This window comes from Macrosteles quadrilineatus, unplaced genomic scaffold (assembly GCF_028750875.1).
Source record: "Macrosteles quadrilineatus isolate MER2022 unplaced genomic scaffold, UCM_ALF_1.0 Scaffold_6__1_contigs__length_79288215, whole genome shotgun sequence".
Lineage (NCBI taxonomy): Eukaryota > Metazoa > Arthropoda > Insecta > Hemiptera > Cicadellidae > Macrosteles > Macrosteles quadrilineatus.
In genome coordinates, this window is record NW_026542599.1 from 36,102,327 (window position 1) to 36,123,837 (window position 21,511).

The 21,511-nt window shown below is 33.0% G+C and overlaps 1 protein-coding gene across 1 annotated transcript; it reads left to right on the forward strand.

The window, feature by feature from the left end:
- Positions 1–1,551: 1,551 nt before the first annotated feature.
- Positions 1,552–7,930, forward strand: LOC128997210 (HEAT repeat-containing protein 3-like). Its single transcript, XM_054422815.1, has 6 exons — positions 1,552–1,669; positions 3,102–3,250; positions 4,508–4,620; positions 5,676–5,783; positions 6,537–6,710; positions 7,749–7,930. Exons 1-6 carry the CDS (start codon positions 1,575–1,577, stop codon positions 7,854–7,856), a joined length of 747 nt encoding a protein of 248 aa, XP_054278790.1. The 5' UTR covers positions 1,552–1,574; the 3' UTR covers positions 7,857–7,930.
- The last annotated feature ends 13,581 nt before the right edge of the window (positions 7,931–21,511 follow it).

Genomic DNA, 21,511 nt, shown 5'->3' on the forward strand with positions numbered 1-21,511 from the left:
ACTTTTTAATGCTTTTCCATATCATAGAACCAACTTTTTTAGTTGAAACATCTGACTAAATTCTTTAATTCCTAAATATGAATACTCATAAGGTTAACATGGGAAATTACAGAGCCACTGGGGCGGAGCCCGAAAGGATTTTTGAGATAAGAATATGCCTATATGTTAATCAGGAATGTAAGCTATCATCATGCCAAATTTCAGCCCAATCCGTCCAGTGGTTTATGCGTGATTGAACTTCAAACAAACAAACAAACAAACAAACACACAAACTTTCACATTTATAATATTAGTAAGATTACCTATTTAAATAGAATTAGTTTAACAAGTACTTAGGTTTGCTGCATCAGGGAGGGTAAAACTGTTTTTTTTTTTTTTTTTTTTTTTGTAAAATGTTAATAGTTAGTAAGAAATAAAAACATTTTCCAAATTTGATCAAAATAGGTTCATAAACAAGCAAACTACAACAGTTTACTTATCCTCCATAAGAATAACATAGGAATTTTAAATTTACAATTTTTTGGAATTTTCTCCGTAACCATTAGGCGCATAATAACACTTCAATATACTAAATTATTTGTTTTTTTAAGCTCTACAAAATGGTTTGGAAAGAAATTGCTAAATTTTATGTTTTTTGGGTCAAAAATGGGAAAAAACCTATTTTTACCCCATAAAACGCCCCGTAAACCCCCGTTCCCATGGTCCGATCAAGCTGGATCGCGAACTCGTTCGAATAAACGTAGGTTTACACGTTTGTACCAAATTTCATCAAAATCGGATCATTTTTGCTCGAGTTATCGTGCTAAGGGACACACATATATATATATATATATATAAATATATAAACATATAAATATATAAATATATATATATATATATGAATTTTAACGGATGGTGTTTTTGGCCTCTAGGGACCTCAAAACGAAAAAAAAAATCGGTCCCGCGTCCAGGTCTTACCATGAGTACAGTAGAACTCCAATTATCCGAACTCCAATTAACTGAATCTCCAATTATCCGAATCGCTTATTTCAACAATTTTAAAAACGTAAAGCTACAGTAACAAGTTTTGCAAAATATCAAAAAATTGTTATTAAACACATTTAGCCAATTTTGGACTTTGATGGAACACTATTGACTTAATAACATGTATAGAACACTTGTACTATGAGCATTGTAAACTGTAATAATGTTCTGATTTAAATGATTATTAATATAAAGTTCACTAAGTACTGAAAATGAGGATCTTTCTTTAAAATTTCCGGAATTCCGGTAAAACTCCGATTATCTGAATTTTTGATTATCCGAATGGGGTATGGTCCCTATTGATTCGGATAATCGGAGTTCTACTGTACTACGGTAATAGCTTATTCCCTATATGGAAAATTCGCTAAAAAGCAAGAAAAGAAAAAAAACCCTGTAGTTTGATTAATAGAAGTCTATTTCACTATTTGCTTTAAAATATGACTTAGTTCTTGCGTAAAACCTTTATCAGATCATTTTCTTACAACACTTAAAAATTTAGTTAATTTTTTAAAATTTTTTTTCAGATTCATGAAGGCTTAGAGAAACATCAAATGATTTCTTTAGTCCTCAGCAAGATTGAACCTCTACCAGTCAATGTTATGGATATATTGAGTAACTGTCCTGCCACAATAAAGCTAATGAAGAGGTAATTAGCAAAATATAAAATATTATAAAGGCCTACACAAAACTAGTTTGTCATAGTTAATTTGCTCGCCTTTGTTTTCTTTATTTTATGATTACGAGAGTATAGTTTATTTCATACCTAGCAGTAATGTAGATGAATAATTTAAACTAATCACACCATTGATACTCTTGTGGAAATACTTTTCAGCAGGAAATCTAGACTACTTCTTGTAAAAACCCCTTGTTATTACCCCCTTGTTAAAACCCCTTGTTAAGTGAAGCTCTTTGTAATTTGTGGGTTAGCTGGCTTACTAGATAAAGTTAGTCTATAGGCTGGGTGAATAGCACAATATAAGGTCACAATGTGATCACACTGCCATTTTGTGTAATATAGGAGACTTCATTTTAGAGTAGAGTTAAAAGAAATGTCAATTAAAAACTTTTAGTGATAACAACTGTGACCAACAGTGGAACGGTACACAGAAGTGGTATTACTAAGATTTAGCCAGTAAGGTACCCCTACAAAACCTACAGCATTGTTGTGGAACTGTTTATGTTGGAAGAGGCAGATAAGAAAATTGGTGTCTGTTACCAAGAGTCGTTGAAATTTATGTAGCACTAAGTGCCGGAAAAAGTCCAAAACCCCCCCCCCCCTTGCCATCATGTACTACAACGCTCTTGGTGGAGGAAGATCTTGTGCCCTGTGCAATTGGGATTTTCGCTCAGTGCTTTCTGTTCGGGCTCTTCCTTGCTCACCACAAGTATATTTCCAGCACAACAAACCAAAACTGAAAGTCCACAGTTGTCCCATAAGCGTGTTTCCTCTGTACTTTACTTCTTCGTGGCTAAACTGAATCCCTTCAAAATCCTAATCAGCCACTTGGCTTTCCTTTAAAAATAAAATCTATGTAAAGTAAATTATATGGGGCCATAAAATATTTCCTTATTATGTACTGTACTTCTCTTTCTTTTACCTATTGCCTGTTGTGTTTAGTAACTTAATAAATGATTTGTGTTAACTAGTTAAAATTACCTTATATGCTAATTTAAATAAAATGTATACACTCTACTTGATGATTAAACACAATCATTAAATATTCTTCTGACAGTTTTTGAAAACAATTATAAACGTACATACAAACTACTGACACACAAAATACATGTAAAAACATCTTACAATAAAAATATATTTGCCAAAATGTTTTACCTTTGTTTTGTGTGTGTCTGTGTATGTTGTGAATAAGTATAACTCAATGTTTTTAAAATGCTACAACATAAAAGTGAAAAAAAACATTCCTCTGAAGAAGATAAGCGATAATGAAAAGAAAATCGAAAATGGTAACTTTTCAAAGATTTTGGATCACTTGGCAGATAAAGCAATTTAAACGATTTCACCCTTAATCAGTGATTTGGAGGCATACATGAAACAAAATGAAAATCTTTTCTGTGTTCAGGTTGGTCAGACTGCAATGCCGAGCGTATCTGTGTCTCAACAACCTCGTCCAAGTGGTGGAACTAGAGATGCTGGGAGGAGCTCAAAACCTCTATGCTTTGTTTGGACAAATCCTCTCTCAGGAAGTCTGTGTAAATCCACTCTCTCCAGGTACAGTGCAACTTTAATCTTTCAAAACGGTTTGTTGAGTGTAGCTTGTCACGGCATTTCCTGGTGAGGTTTTTTTTTTCTAAGATGCTAGACGTAAATACACACCAGGGAGCATCGCATCCATAGTGCCTTTATAAATATCCACAATTCGTAGTACAGTAGAACCTCGCTAATCCAACCTCTGATGGTCCGACTCCTCGTTTGGTCCGACCATGCCGCCAACACAATAGGCTTCCGCTAACATAACCTCATTGTCCAAGAAAACTTTATAAATTGTGTTTTTTTAGTCTAATTTGTTGAAATTCGTTGTATATTTAACCATGTCTGCCCATTATTAATATTAAGTAGGCTCCCACATTATTGTTTTTGGAAAATCACAGTTCATTTGACAAAAATAAAATGGAGCAAAACAAAGGAATGCCGATCAAAGCTTCAAGGTCTTTAAAGCTATCCGTTTGCACTGACAATCGTCTGCTCATTAGGCCTACACACGACACATCTGTCTGCTGTGCGCTTGCTATGTCACAACATTTTGTGATTGGTTATTTGGTAATCATGACAACTTTAGTAGCCTGTGATTGGGTGTTTAGTAACCATGGCAACTTGTTGAATGGAGGGATGAAGTGAAACTTAAGAAAGGAAAGAAGAACAAAGAGAAAGAATAAGCAATGTTTTTATATTATTGTTATCTTTATTGTGTATTTTACTACTGTTGTTATGCTATAAATAGGCTAAAATTAATTTATACTTTTTTATGCGTTATCTAATGTTTTGATCAACATTCTTCTGTCCTGAAACAGCGTAGCAGTAGCCTATGACTAGCAGTAGCTTACTAGACTTTCTAATGTTCTGTTCTTTATTTTGTTGTACAATGTTTGGCAATTAGTTTGTTTGAGTAAAAGTTTGAAAAAAATAGTATCCGAAACAGTTCATCTATTGAGTAGATGGGGTTTTCTATCAAAAATTCTTTAAGTTTTTGTCTAAACTTTTTTTTATCCTTAATATCTTTTATTTCATTTGGTATTATCTTTAAAAACTTTACACCGGCATATGAGGGCTTATTTTTATACATTTCTAAGATATTGAAAACTATGTATAGATTTTGTGTTTCCTGTGCTAGAGTGAACTCATTCCCATTCAGGTAAGCTTGCTATCCTAAGAAAATCCCTTAGTACCACGACCCTTCTGCCTTAAATAGCAGTGTGTATTATATTTTAACCATTTGTTATCTAATGAACATTTTTCATCTAATTACAGGTGTTGACAATGAGCTATTGGAAGCAGTCACTGCTGCCATCAGATCTATATTGTTGAGACTCGCAGCCGAAAAGTGCTCTGGTCTGGAAGTTGTAAATGACGACGTTATCCAGGTAAAAACATTGTTACTTGTCTTAACTTAACCTTTCTTAAAAAGATTTTGTAAAATGAATCAAGTAAATGTTCCTATCAAGTTAAATTTGTAAAAAATGACATCACTGCAAACTTTGAAACTAGTGATGTTGTAAATGTCGGAAAAGTTTGCAATGTCACAGCGAACGTCAAAGGAGCTACCAATATAGCCCCAAACTTCTTCCAAACTGGTTAGCGATATCAATGTACTGTTGACAATGTTAGCAATACTGCCTAGAACATTGTTGGTTTTAGTGATGACTCTACAAACATTAGCAAGGCTATTCATGTTGCCTAATGTTTCCTAGAAAGAATTAAGTTATAATGTCACGAATGTCGACAAAGCTGTCTCCAAGAACAGTGACAAATTCAGTGATTCCACGAATGTCAGCAATATTTGCAATATCACCACAAACAATGGTGAATCTGGTGATGTATAACATAAACTTAAATGTCAGTAAATGCAGTAATATAACTGCAATGGTTGGCCAAGTTAATAATGAATCCATTAATAATGCTGAAGCTTACATTACAATACACACAAATGTTGCAGTAACATTGTCATCATCTCTCGTGCTATAATGGCAACATCTTTCAAGATCGCAACTACAGAAACGCTAACTAAGATTGTGACGATTTTGCCATCGATACATTGGTATTATTAGAAAGATTCTCTTATTTAGAATTCTTGGTTCTCCAAACATGGTTCGGTCTCGGTAGTTAGGACATAGGAATAGTTTAGACAAAACTCAGCCAAACACATCCTTTAAAAAATAAGTAAAGTAAACAATAGCAATCATCATTAGAAAGTTATAGACACACTTTTGAAACATTTGAGTTAATTGGATTGTCTTAAAGTTTTTTGGTATTTTGTTTTACATTTTGTTGTCCCCCTATAAATTGTGACCGATTTTCAAAATTATGTAAGGTTTTAAACAGTCTTTGTTGAAAAATTTCACTCAACAAAATTGAGATATATTTTATGGTACAATTTATGTAGCCAGGTAATGTTAACTGTTTTATTATTGAATTGCAGACATTGTTCAAGATTGGAACATCCCCTGAGCCCCGAGTACAGGCTAATATCATCAGGAGCACAGGAACTCTGGGAATCATCTTTAACAACGAGACTTTTCTGGTTAAGGTACTGTTTGTTAAAAGGTTTATTGCAGATATTGGTTTCATCTTTTCATTATTAACTTTACCACGTTCTGGCTTTTACTTACAGAAGGTTAATGTTGTAACATAGGGCATAAAGGGCTAGTTTTGAAGTACTTTTGGTGATAGTAGACTAACTTGGACGTAACATTTTCCTTACACTACAGACATGACAATTTTATAATACAAAAAATACATTGATCATCCCACTCACAATGACATAGTGTACCTTCAACCAAGTAAGGTTTGAATTTAAATGAATTTTAGAAGAAATATGTCTTCAGGTCAAAAGGTCGCCAAAGAGGTTTGAAGCAATATTTTTTCACCCTTAAATTTTTCTTGGTTGAAAATGCTGTCAGTGATGGTGAGAAATCAATTTTAGCAGGTAAACTCTGGGCAAACCTGCAATCCAATCAAAATTGCAAAAAATGTCAGAATTGGTGTCTTTTAGTATACACCAGGACTCAACATATATTACTTAAGAATGCTGTTACGACATAACTTGATTGAAAACAATCTAAAAGTAATTATTCAAAGTAAAAAGTAAGAATATTTGGTGTATATTGATTTTTTTACAACGACCATCACCAGAATCTCCATTTGGAATACATTACATAAGGGCGCTCTGTATTGTACAGAAGAACTTGGAATGGAGTATGGAGAAAGCCAATGGTTTGAAAACCTAAAAACACATTAAACATCTCACGCCAAAATGTTTGAACACTGTTTTCTGTTGCAGACTATAGGGAACTACTTGATGAATTTTGTGGAGAACCAGAAAGCTTTGTGGTTGATTGCTGAGGCACTCGATGCTTTGTTGGATCTCTTCGCGGAGGATTGTACCGACGCGGCGGCCATTGAGATCAAGCTAGTTATTCGGCTCGGAACGATCTCACATCGGTTCAAGGCTAAGGTAATGCAGTTTGGGAGCAGTTTCTATTCATTTGTTTTCAAATTGTAAAACAGTAAATCTTAATCAAATGAAGTTCTTCCGATGTAAAATGTTGTTAATAGACTACTCTTAAATTGGTCGCAGTGCAGCATAAAGTTGACTCCCTCTTGTTTAGATATTTTGGGACTTTTGTTGATGGAACATTTGTCTGTGGATAGATATGCTATTCGCATGTCAAATGTTTTAAGCCAGTTTTAAAAAGAAAAAAGAACTTTCAGTAAATTAATTGAGTCGTCTACAGAGTGAGTTGCGCTCATTTAAATGACTGATTACTGTCAAATACTCCAACAAAACCTAGCCAAATTGAAAGGAACATTTGTTATAAACTATAGTATATTAATAGGCCTCAAAAACTAAAGGACAAAGGTAAATATAGACATTAGCACTCTCTGTGAGCGACTCATTTTACTAAGTTTTTTATAGTAAAAAATGTGCTCCAAGTGGATGGAGCGTCAAGTGGACAAATTAACATACTCCTAATAGAATTTGTCTTCCTTAATAACTAGCTGAAGACATTACTTTTAGTTTTGTTGGTTGTAAATAGTGTGTGATTTGTTACTTCCTTTTTCTTGTTGTAATTCAACCACTTTAACAACTTTTTGTCCAAATACTTATGTACTTACATACTACCAGTACTTAAATACTTGAATTCTACAACTTTGCCAGAGCTAGTCCGATAGATTGTGTCATAAATTTATAGAATAAAAATGCAACAATGTATATATAACTATATAAACTATGTAGCTTGTTCTATGATAGATAATTAGAAACGCAAAGAACATAACGTACAATCTACCCTAAATAATAATAGGCTAAATTAAAAAAATCATATTTTGTGAAAAGTAGCGCACCCAAATTGGACTCTTGTAAGAACTAAATGGAGCTATCCCCAAAATGAACGGATATGTTTTAATACCACATATTATTTGTTCAAAATAATTAACTACAGTAATATATTGAATAAAGAATTTACATTAAGACTCATAAAAAACTTTTTAGGTTCGGCAGGAACGTAAGACCCTTGGTGAACATCATGCAATCGTTTCAACAGTTATGACAAACCTCATACCATTCATCAAATACAAGGAAGCCAAGATGCCTAGATGAAGTAAACCTCTTATCATTCAATGTAAACAAACATTATATGTATACTTTGTGTATATAAGATATTATACAGATTTCTGACAATGCTGACTTTGTGATTTGCATCCTATCCCAGCGATGTTTTGGTTACTACATGCTTTTGTGTAATTCTGTAATAATTAGAGATAAGTAAGAGTTATTCTGTGTTAGTGGAAAGTAGGGGTTTACGAGGAGTAAAACTATAAGTCGTGTCAAGTTCCAAACTCATAGGTTTCAAGGTTTTTTAGTAAAGTTTTTCATGAAAAAGTGAAATGCATGATTGCTTCAAAATATCAAAAATAAAGCTTCCCATATAAAAAAATAGGTATTTTATGGCATCATAAACAATTTAAAATAAAGCTTACATTTTAAAGTTACTGTACTTGCACTTGCAGACACTGTTAAACTTGGTCATACACAATTAGTGCAATTTTAATTTAGGTTATAAAACCTCTATATCATAAAAATTAAATTATTTGTTGTAATTACTAGTATTTTGACCAGTAAACTACACCCTTAAAACCCAAATACAGTATTTTATACGATACAGGGTTGGCAAAAAGTCCCGTAACAACCCAATATCTTTTTCCAGGTTCCACTTACACAATTGAAACTTTGCAAATTGTTTATGGGTATAAAAAACTACCTTTTTAGAATATATCTGATTTTTCACCTCCTCTGGGGGACGACCCGTCAGGAGTCAGTGAAAAATCTTAAATGTAAGCATGGGTTGTTATGCATATCATTTTAAAGGTCTTGATGAGACAAACACGACATAATAAAAATGAAAAATGGATGATCCTGAAAAAGTGATTGCTGTTCAAAGTTTTAATATGCTGCATGTTAAATGAGCCCTATTCTAAGTCTAATTTAATCTTTACATGTTCCATGTATTACACATTCAACTGCAAATTGTTTACGGGTATAAAGAAGTAACTCCTTCCTCTTTTTAAGTTTCTGTAAAATGATTTAATGTTCCGAGCGAGTACATGTTCCCCCTGAGAATGTAGAGTATAGGACTAACAGCATTGCAAATTCCATGAATCTTTGAACAGCAGTAATTTTTGACTCAATTGTCCGTTTGAGTTTGGGTTTGTGGCATTGTGTTCTACCATTGACTGATCTACTAACTAAAACCTTTAATTTGATACCAAATTTTACTTATGCTGCTATTTAAGAAATCTGTCCGACTCCTCGTGGTCTGCCCCCTTAAGGGATAAAAAGAGGATAAAGAGTAGATGTTTATGGCTGTAACTGATATACCAAATCTCATTACTTTGTCTATAATGGTTAACAATATATTACACCGTACCAGGACTTTTCAATCACACTGTATACAGTGTAATCTTATTGAGTAAATCATCTTCTAGAGAGAAATTTAGAGCACTACAATCAATTCTGGTATCTTATCCAACTTGTGAGATAAGGCTGTTAGCTCAGAGAATATCGAGAGTCACTGCTATTTCGATACGTGTAAACAATTTCCTAGCAAATTATTTTTCTATTGCACATCTGTGTTAGTAATTTGTTTAAAAAATTTAACTTGTTCAAAATAATATCATCAATGTTTTTTTAATAAACTAAACTTTATCATTTTGTAATTTTAATAATGTCAGGGAAGACAATTTCAGATTGGAGGTTGCTCAAAGACATTATTTACCAAAGGGATAGGCCTTCTTTTTATTAATGTGTAACCAAAGGTAAGCTTTATATTTGGTCGGTTCAATAACAGTCACCATTGATCACATGGTGGGGGATCGGAGGCAAGATCTATCTCAGAAAACATCTATTGTGAGAGGCAGTGAAGAGGATAGAGAATCACCTTGAAGCTTCTGCCACCAATAAATCGGGTCAATGCACCTGCTTTGTGGTTCTGTGTTGTGTACCTCTGTGGTCAAGATAGGAGAACAATACCACAAATATACACTACGTTAAATATCGTTAAGATATTTATTTTCAATTGTGTAAATGAATGAATTAGAATGAGCATAAAAAACAATGTTAGCAGTTTTTATTTTTACCAGTTCTCACAAAGGCTAAGTACCAAAGCAATAATTACCTATAATTATTAATTAAATTATTAATAATATATCTTTATTTATAAATAAAGCACTTGTAGTTTGTTTTGAACTTTCATGGAGCTACTCTAATGGCACAGAATATAATATTATTTATTTGTTTTATTCCCACTTCTTAACGTACAATAATGTGACTCTTCAAATTCAGTGTAGAGAAAAGTTACATTCCTACCATTGATTATTAGAATAAAATTGTAGGCCTACTACTAACCATGTAGTTATATTAAGTTTTTGTTCTTTGTTTTTCTTGTATGGTAGAGTAAATTAAATACATCATTGAACCAGATGTATATTCTTCATTTTGTAGAACAAAAAGACCATTGGGAAAAATACCCTCACCCTGTGGCAAAAAACCTGTAGACTAAACGGTTTTCCTTTTGTCTAATTGGATTTTTATTTAAATATTTCCTTACATACCTACGTGATTAATTAAATATTTTAATAAATATAGTTGAAACCTTAACCGCGTGCGCAGAGGTATGACTTACCCCTACGTACGATAATTTGCTTACATTACATGTATGGTGGCAACCCTGGTGAGCATAACAGTAGCTACCTAAAATAGCATATGCCATCAGCTGGCCGCAGCGTTATTAGTTTTGACCAAGTCATTGACCTGTTATCACCATCCTGGGTCTGGCATACCCCCAGGCGCTTGCTTGTGTTACCGGTACTGTTTTCAGACCCCCCCTAGTGTACCCCCGTGCGCGTAGTGTTGTCTCAGATTTATTATCATAGTATTTAAAAATTTTAATTTATTATTTATAATTTTGATAGTATTGAAAGTTTGCCAAAAAAACTTTGTAGGCCTATCTGTAAACCAATTGGATGGAAATGTCCAACCATAGACTCCACTGATCCAGCCTCCCAGTGCAAAGGCTGCCCACGACAAAAAGACGTCAAGACCAAATTTAAGTGTAAAACCTAAAAAAAAAATTGCCTTGGATATATGTAAAATATTTGTGAAGTCTATTTAAAAGGACTTCCAAACCAACCACTGGACGAGGACATTTAAAAAAAGCATACATATTCAAAGAAAGTTTTTAATTTTTTTTTTATTATTTTATAGATAATATAACAATACCTAAATACATATGTTGCTTGTTTAAAAGTAATCAGTTTCAATTGCTATACAAGTCTGCTATTCTTTTGGGATTTGAAGTGCTTGATTGTTGTTGTTGAGTCCCAGTTCCCAGTAGCTCTAGCAGTGGCCTCTCATTATCTTGCAGTCTAGGTTATTTTTTGTAATAAATCTGTCCATTTCCACAAAGAAAGACAGAACAACTACATACGAATGTAAGCCAAAAATCGAAAACGATCTATAAACCTAAACACCAAAATACACCATCACACTTATCTACTGACCGCACAGCTGTAAAATGAATGTTTAATCACAAAACTATTAGAAAATAGTGTGAGCACTGACGGGTGTGTGACAGTGACAAGAAACAACAGACAGAATTGTAAGTAGCAGTAATTTTGACAGGAGAGATGGACGAGTTCATCGCATCATGGACTCCCTTCGATTATGCATCTCTCCTGTCAAAATCCGCTGAGCTCAACGCTTGCTTACTACAACAGAAGTCAGATTGTCCTTTAACCTCTAGCGGATGATAGCTTTATTTTAAATTATAAGGATTGTATAAAACATAAACCTTAATCAGCCCATTTGAGTTTTGTACGCATAGGCTTTCATTCTATGAAAACTCTCCAAAATACATGGCAGTAAAAGTTTATAATAAATTGTACAGCATTTTACAAAAAAATAATTCCAAAAACTTAGCCCTTACATCTGTACATAAACTTCTCTTACAAAAACCATACTACACTGTAGAAGAGTTTTTTAAGGATAATTTTTAAACTGATACGCTGAATGATAAGGTCTTTTCTAGTTATATGAGATATTTTACTTATGTTAACTTTATTATTTTTAGTTTAGTTTTAGTTTTAGTTTATATTCTGACGACACTCCAATCTTTTGTACCTTGTGCATTATAAGATGTGATGAGTAAATAAAGAATTTAAATTTGAATTTGAATGTACGCAAAACTAATGTGCAACATTTATTTTATCGTGGTTTTCAAAATTTTTGATTTTTTAGAGATTGAGCTTGTTTTTTCTAGTGTAAGTTTATGAGTCCATTAAGCTCGTTAGCCCATATGGTAGACCCGCCTCTATCTATATCAGTCGTACACTCATCTATACTGTACAGGAATTGAAGGTGAAGTGATTGATAAGAACTTGTTGAGATAAGAGGCTAAGATGATGGGGCTCCTAGATAACAATTAATCATTTGAATGATGCCTAAAGTTCTCAGTAGGTCTGGTTGTCAGTGCTTTGCTGGATATAAAAGTACTTATGATTTTAAACAGTTTTAAATCACTGGAATGTTTAAGAACTGTTAAGGCAATTTACATACCGTACACATTTTTGCTGAAATGGTAAGTGTTGTTATGTCGTAAGGTATAGGATACTGTATGGTACTTAACTGTTTTAAATTGTTATCAAAAAGAGCAGGACTAAATATGTACCGTATAATCTTAAAATGCTTTAAATTAACACATTTCAAAAGCTGCAATCATTTTTGTTAGGTAAAAATGTTCCTTAACCTTATAACTTCTTATTTGTTATACATTTAAGTGGTGTCCTGTAAGTTAACAGCCAAACATCGGAAAAAACACTTGCCAAGGCTTTTACCTTACATTTTCTACTCGTGTCATTAACACTATCTTTACGCAATCGTTGCGTAATCTACTATTTCATGTCATCAATCTTAGTCGTCTTTGGGGATGATTGCAAGCCTCGAAACTATAGTCATCCTGAAAGATGACTAGAATTGATGAAATGAACAGGTGTTCAACCTATTTCTTACAACTACAATTTCGTTTTTTGTGTTTTTAGAGACCCTTTAAATAGTCCAATAAATTGATATTTTTGTTTTAAATTACAAGAATAGAAAGATTTTTGTCTGCCATGTTTTTGTTAGGATTTGACAGGGGAAATTATTATTATACTAGCTAGTGCAGCATATTTTTTCTCTACCCAGGAACGAGGGGGGGGGGTGAATCCACTCCTTCCCCCCAAATTGACTCCCCTGCAATTGCATGATTAATTAATTCTCAAAAATGAATATGCAGAGATTGTATGTCATCATAAAATAATAAAACATTGCTGACATCTTTTAAATTCTAGTTTTCAATTCACATTTACAGGAAAACATACTAGATCAAGTTAAGCAGCTAGCGCGTGATTTGCAAGAAGTTTTGGAATGTCCCGTGTGCTCCGAGACGATGGATTCCACATTAAGACAATGCATGAATGGACACGGAGTTTGCAGAACATGTGCTTCAAAGGTTGACAAATGTCCAACTTGTAAGAAAGAGTTAGCCCTTGCACTTCATCAGAACACCTTGTTGAACCAATTACTAGATCTTGTTCCCAAGCTTTGCCCTTATGCTGAGAAAGGCTGTGACTCAGTGATCAAGGATCGGGAGCATCAGAACTACTGTGAATATCGACCAACTGAGTGTAAGGTGGTGTTCTGTAAGTGGAGTGGTTGTGTCAAAGATTTACTTGAACACTTAAAAAGTAGTCATAAGGATAACATTTGTAATCTAGTATTAAATAAAAAATTTTCAAGAATGCTTAAAACAGGTAGTGGCACAAATGAATGTTGGATTCCAATTGTGTACCAAGAACAAATTTTTTGGGAGAGCTTTTATACAAAAGGACATATAAATCACATCTACCATCGATTCTATTCTGTACCAACTACGAAGAAAACGGGTGATTACTACTTGGTAATATCATTTGACAAAGGGGATTTGAAATTTGAGTGTTATTGTAAAGCGGCAAACCTTGATGATCAAATTGGACCTGAGAATATAGAAAGTGGTCTTATCATTCCTGCTGGTGAGTTGGACAAATTTTCTACAAAAGGGATGACAAATTGGTATTATTACAGCCTGAAATTGGTGAGAGAATCTTTGTAAATTCAGGGATCATGTCAAGGAAATTTGTAATGAAGGCTGTCAAAGATAATTATAAATAAAAATGTTGTTTGATAACATAAGTGATGGACGAATGGTATACGAGTCCAGTACAGCCATTGCAACATACTCTATTAACCTTGGTTAACGTCCAATCAAAGTGTAGTCCAAAATTCCATACATGTATAGTTGTAAATAAAACTGTACATTATACCATGTTTTCTCTCTGCGTTTGATTAAATTCAAAAAAACTTGTCCATCAGGATTTGGTCTTCAAAACTATATTCTTGTTTTTCAACAAACTGATGTCCTAGATCTATCTGTATGTAATCTTTTAAGAATTGATGTTTTATTTCTTGTCACACTTCTTTTTTATTTTCATTCCATACAGTTAATTTTTTATTCCATTGATCACATACATTTTTATTGAAACTATAATGATACTCAGCGAATAACCTGCAAACCAATAACAAAGTTTAAATAATCACAGATACAACACATGCGATCACTGTCTATATAATAAATAATAGCCTATTCATATTAGGTTCTTATATTGTGTGATTGATTTTTCTATTACTGAAAGCAAATATCGTTGCCCTGGACACTGCAATAATATATTGAAACAATTAATTGCACACTTTACACTGCTATTCTGGTGCTAGTGTTTCATGTCTGCCAGTGCCCTTTTAAGTTGATATTAAATAAATTTTTTTCTAATATTTAATGGTAAATTTACAGTTTGCACTTAACTTTTTGGTTGTAATTGCAGATTGTAAGCAATAGTGTAGAAACATACATTTCTCATAAGTTCTTTAAATAAAGCAAGGATAAAGGGAAGAAAACAAAGAATTCAAGTGTTACCTCATATGAACAGACCTTATAATAGTGTCCTCTTGGGAGACTAATGTAGACTAGCCGTTAGAGTGAATGTAGATGTAAAATTGTGTATTATCAGCTGATAATATTTCCCACAATTTTTTTTTATTCAATAGTTATTTGTGTAACTAGTGTGTGAAGTGGCACTTTGCTGTTCATGAGAGAAAGTTTACGCACGTGCCACAGGCGAGTGTGGAAAGTTTCTCGAATGCAGCAAAGACAATTTGAGATCGTGTTACACATTATATTTTTCATACATTTACTATAAAGCATAGAAATAATCAGTCTTTCAAACACTATACAACATCTTTTTAGTTTAGGTTAAATCCAAGCGTTGAACAAAATGAGAAACACTGCATCAGCTGATCTTTAAGTGCTGCCAGTTTATTTTCAAGCATGCTTGTATTACGTGCCTAATAAAAGTAAATTGTTTTGTGTTGTTTGGTTGGAATACTTGAGTGCGGCAAAAGTAAGTAAATGCAGCAATTAGCTCCTTTGCGTGCTCTAATCAGTGCAAGGAACCCCGTTTTGCCAGATAACTGTAGGAAAAAAAAGCAATTGTAATGCCAGCAAAAGTAGCTGCTTATAAGAAAAAATATACATTGTAGGCCTACTTATTACTAAACTAACTCTCTGTACTGTAACAATGTCTTGATGCATGTAACACATGTAAGAATAATAAACACACTATAAAGCAAAAAAACCTTCATTAATAACACTAAAATAATTGGTGGTGTATTAGAGACACCATTACCTTAAAGTAGTTCTTTTAAATCAGTATTAAGTTGTTATAAACATTGTGCATATACGTCTATACAACATACAACGGAATTATTTTCCTTAATCAAAATAAATATCCAGGTCAAGTTTAACCTACAAAACATTAAAAGTGATGGATGAGAAATGTTAAGTGCATCAGAAACATTACATTCTGAATGCAGTCATGTTTGAATATACCTTTGTCTTCTGTTTGTATTATTTTAAATAGGTCACGCTAAGAGAGACTATTCCTATTGGAGTAAAAAGATACACAGACGTTTTATTAGGTTACTATTTCATCACACATATGTCTGTGCTGTTTAAATTCATACTTCCATTGTTAAATTTATTAACTTAAATCTCAACTTACAATTATGAATCCGTATTTATTACAACCACTAATTTTGATTGTAAGATAGGGCCTATTGTTCTGTAAACAGTCATATATATTTTTACATATTTATTGTACTGTAGCATGGTAATACCACAAAGGTATAATATTTTGTAACTTTATATATTTTTAATTCTTATCCAACACATATAATTACAACTGCTAAGATATTTAGCTAACTGCATGCCTTGAAAAGTGTTTCTAATATATACACTACAATTATTGATTTCTACTGAGGTTGTTTCAACATGTAAAAAACCATTGTCCTGTTGATGCTTCATGGTCTTTTTTTTATTCATTAATCTGTTATCATTGACCTATATAGTTTGTTAATGTTATTAATATTACAGTACTTATGTTTTTTATATTTTTTATTTATATGCAAATATTTTGTCACCAAACGTTCTCTCACAAACAATTTACTGAAATCGACTCTGAATCTACTCCAATTTATAATGGCACATTGCCGTGAATATACCAAGACTTAAAAAATATAACCTAAATGTAATGTCTATAAAAAAAAAATACAAAAATATACACTTTCATTTAAATCATTTATAAACTTAGAACTTTAATAATAATATTGGAGGGCTGCTTCATGTTACCTTACATCCCAGCAATAAAACTATCTACTTTCACCCAGAATATTAATTTTATTTAGTGTTGCTCTGCGCTAAAACTGATAGTATCTGATAGACATGGATAAGAATTAATTAATATCCTTCACCAACTAACTGTACGATTAGCTAATAAATACTAAAAATGGAGTCGGCATTCTATTTGACATGGCTACAAGTATCATAGACCCACTTTTTACACATCACGTCTAATCAAAGGTATATCAAAGATACTTCTAAGCCATTAACTAAGAAACAATCTCTGTGATAACAAAGTTTCACAGAAATGTAGACAACTATGAATCTGGTTAATAGCCTTGTGACTTTGTCTGTAATATATCTTGGTAATTTCACCGCAATAATCTTGTTCTACTAACCAGCAACATATCCCTCCTCTAACTTTGAATTATATCCGTCCTGTTGAATATCTCGTTTTATTCTCAGGTACTTTTTCATAATGAGTCTAGTTAACTATCAAAGTAACATTTTCTACTTGAGTGTACAACGAAAATAAATTGTGCTAAAATTATTAAATATTTTCATCCGATATTTTTACGCTTTGCCTTTAAAGGTCTGGGACCAAATTTGAAAGGTGGAAATAAATTATTAAATTTTTTTATGTATACTGACTCACAACCGATTACAGTGTAATAAGTGTAAATTGTAAACGTTTACAATAAAACTTAAATTGGTGTAAATTGGCACGTTTGTGGCATCGGACTTGCATGGTGGAGGTGCCGAGTAGGGTTAACTTCCTTTCTTTCAAAATACGTCGGAAACTTTGGAGATGTGTTAATATATCCGTAAAGCTTCATCAGCATGCACAATTAATCAATAACTAATCAAATATTGATTAGACAATAATAATAGAGATCGATGTACAATATATGTTTCATCTATGACAATACTATTGGAGCAGACAATAAATAATCATAAACATTTGACTCCACCCTAAACAATTCTGTATTTCGTAGACATTCGCGTAATAAACCTGCTTAACGCAGGCTAACTAACTTAGTAAGTAATGGAATCGTAGAAACTAATACCCAAAGCAAACTCTATAAGGAAACTTTATCAATAGGCCTACCGTGAAGCTCCAAAGGCTATCTACGTTTCTCTGTTTGTGTTTTTATGTCTACCGTGGAAGGAGGGTGCAGCCAAACCACGATGATGGAATAAGAAGATCGAGCAGAACTATCAGACCACCAATAAGATATGAGTAAATATAATGAGGAAGGGGAGATGTAGTGTCATTCATATGCCTTTGCATTTAACATATGTTTTATAATTTAGTTTGTTGTTGTGGTGATGATGACTCTTGTTGAATAATAAACACATTCTTTATGGAGGTACGGTATTAATGGAGGTACGATAGTACGAAATAGGTACTGAATGATGGTATACATATTAGGATCAAATTCGAAAATGGCCGGGCCAGCATGTCACTGGCCCGGAATCCTAAATTACTCAGTTATCCGGTACCGAGCGGGGTACTAATTTTTTGTTTGTTGGTACTAAATAGTACGAAATAAGTACTAAATATTAGCATAATTGTTATGTACTAATTCCGTCATGGCCGGGCCAGTGACATGGACGTGTTAGCCCATATGGTAGATCCGCCACTATCTATATCAGTCCTACACTGCTACACTCATCCATACTGCAAAGGAATTGAAGGTGAAGTGATTGATAAGAACTTGTTGAGATAAGATACAGGGAAAGGCTAAGATGATGTGGCTCCAGATAACAATTATTTATCATTTGAATGATGCCTAAGCTTAGCAGTTCTGGTTGTCAATGCTTTGCTGGATATAAAAGTACTTATAATTTTAAACAGTTTTAAATCACTGGAATGTTTAAGAACTGTTAAGGCAATTTACATCCACATTTTTGCTGAAATGGTAAGTGTTATTCTGTTATAAGAAATAGGATACTGTACTGTACTTGACTGATAGTTATCAAAAAGGGCAGTACTAAATATGTACCTTATAATCTTAAAATACTTAAAATTAACACATTTCAAAAGCTACGACCTTTTTTGTTAGGTAAAAATGTTCCTTAACCCTTTATTCATTTAAGTTATTATAACCCCTTATTTGTTATACATTATACAGGGTGTCCACTAAGTAAACAGACAAACATCGGAAAATGGTTCAATGGGTAAAAATAAAGAGAAAATCCAGTGAGAAATCTTTTCCAAAACTTCTTTCCCTATCAGATATTTGCCATTTTGAATTGTTTACATGAATATTTTTATCTTTAAAAATTGTTCCCATTAATTTTTATGAAACTTATTGCCAATGCATGGGAAAAAATACCCCATGATAAAAATCAACTTGGTCCATTCAAAATTTAAAAATGGATGCTAATTTAAATTTGTTAAATTTAGTTACAAAAAATGGCTGATTTTATGATAATGTCAAGGGGAATTTTATTTAGCATTTAATGTCCCTCTTCACCCCAAATGACGCCCCTGCAATTTCATGATCCATTAATGCCTAAAAATGAATATGCAGAGATTGTATGTTATCATAGAATTAAGAAACTTTTTTAATTCTAGTTTTTAATTCACATTTACAGGAAAACAAACAAGATCAAGTCAAGCAGTTAGCGCGTGATTTGCAAGAAGTTTTGGAATGTCCCGTGTGCTCTGAGACGATGGATTCCACCTTAAGACAATGCATGAACGGACATGGAGTTTGCAGAACATGTGCTTCAAAGGTTGACAAATGTCCAACTTGTAAGCAAGAGTTAGCCCTTTCACTTCATAAGAACACCTTGTTGAACCAATTACTTGATCTTGTTCCTAAGCTTTGCCCTTATGCTGAGAAAGGTTGTGACTCAGTGATCAAGGATCGGGAGCATCAGACCTACTGTGAATATCGACCAACTGAGTGTAAAAAGTGTAAGTGGAGTGGGTGTGTCAAAGATTTACTTGAACACGTAAAAAGTAGTCATAATGATGCAATTTTAAATCTAGCATTAAATAAAAATTTTTCAAGAATAACATATCTTGGTTCAATTTCCGAACATTGGATTCCAATTGTGTACCAAGACCAAATTTTTTGGATGTACTTTTGTTCAAAAGGACATAGAAATCACATCTACCATCGATTCTATTATGTGCCAATTATGAAGAAAACCTGTGATTACTACATGGTAATATCGCTTGAGAATGTTGGTTTGAAATTTGAGTGTTATTGTAAGGCGGCAAACTTAGATGACCAAATTGAACCTGAGAATATAGAAAGTGGTCTTATCATTCCTGCTGGTGAGTTGGACAAATTTTCAATAAAAGGGATGACAAATTGGTATGATTACAGCCTGAAATTGGTGAGAGAATCTTTGTAAATTCAGGGATCATGTCAAGGAAATTTGTAGTGAAGGCTGTCAAAGAAATAAATAAATAAAAATTATAAATTATAAATAAAAACTTTGTTTGATAACATAAGGGATGGAGAGGTGGTAAACGAGTCCAGTAATGTACAACCATTGCAACATACTCTAACTATTAACCTTGGTTAACGTCCAATCAAAGTGTAGTCCAAAATTCCATACATGTATAGTTGTAATAAAATTATACATTATAGGCCTACCATATTTTCTTTATGTTTTTGATTAAATTCCAAAAACTTGTCCATCAGGATTTGGACTTCAAAAATATATTCTTGTTTTTCAACAAACTGATGTCCTATATAGATCTATCTGTATATGATCTTTTAAGAATTAATGTTGTATTTCTTGTTACACTTCTTTTTTATTTTCATTCCATCCAGTTTATTTTTTATTCCATTGATCACATACATTTTTATTGAAACTATAATGTTATTCAGCGAATAAACTGCAAAACCATAACAAATTTAAAATAATCACAGATACAACACATGCGATCACTGTCTATATAATATACAGTATAACATCCATATTAGAGCCTTACATTGTGTGATTGATTTTTCTACTGAAAGCGAATAACATTGCCTTGCACGCTGCAATAGTATATTGAAACAATTGCACACTGCACACTGCTATTCAGGAGCTAGTGTTTCATGTCTGCCAGTGCCCGATCACGTTGATATTGAATAATGTTTTTCTATTATTGTATGGTACATTTTACAGTTTGCACTTTACTTTTTGGTTGTAATTGCAGATTGTAAGCAATAGTGTAGAAACATATATTTCTCATAATATTTGTAAATTTTTTAAATGACCCATGGATAAAGGGGAGAAAACAAAGAATTCAAGTGTGCATATGAACAGGCCTTATAATATTGTCCTCTTCAATAAGTGAGACTAATGTAGATACATGTTCCGTTATAGTGAAAATGCAGATGTAAAATTGTGTATTATCGGCTGATGTTATTTACAAAAAAAGTTATTTATTCAATAGTTATTTGTGTAACTAGTGTGTGAAGTGGCACTTTGCTGCACGTGGGAGAAAGTTTACGCACGAGCCGCAGACGAGTGTCGAAAGTTTCTCGAGAGCAGCAAAGGCAATTTGAGCTCGTGTTACACATTATATTTTTCCTACAATTACTATAAAGCATATAAATAATTAGTCTTTCAAACACTATACAACACCTTTTTAGGTTAGGATCAAAATAATAATAATAATAATAATCCAAGCGATGAACAAAATGAGAAACACTGCATCAGCTGATCGTAGCCGTAGTATCTCAAAGTGCTGCCAGTTTATTTTCAACCGTGCTTGTATTACGTGCCTAAAAGTATACTGTTTTTCACCACACTATTATGTTTTTGGCTGTATTACGTACGTTAATTGGTGGCTGAAAGTTTTGCTGGCCATGCCAGCTGTCATCGTAATTTGGGGGCCGAGCAGGTTTTTACATCCCGGGGCCGCAAAATCAACTGTCCGCTTGCATACTAATTACACAATAGTATATTTCGTACCTAGGGCCGAAAATTAGGTTTT

Excerpts from the sequence above, each read along its gene's own strand:
- LOC128997210 (XM_054422815.1), top strand. The coding sequence starts at position 1,575 with ATGATTTCTTTAGTCCTCAGCAAGATTGAACCTCTACCAGTCAATGTT. Across the intron at positions 5,784-6,536 it reads ACGAGACTTTTCTGGTTAAG|ACTATAGGGAACTACTTGAT; the intron begins GTACTGTTTGTT and ends TTTCTGTTGCAG. Across the intron at positions 6,711-7,748 it reads CACATCGGTTCAAGGCTAAG|GTTCGGCAGGAACGTAAGAC; the intron begins GTAATGCAGTTT and ends AAAACTTTTTAG.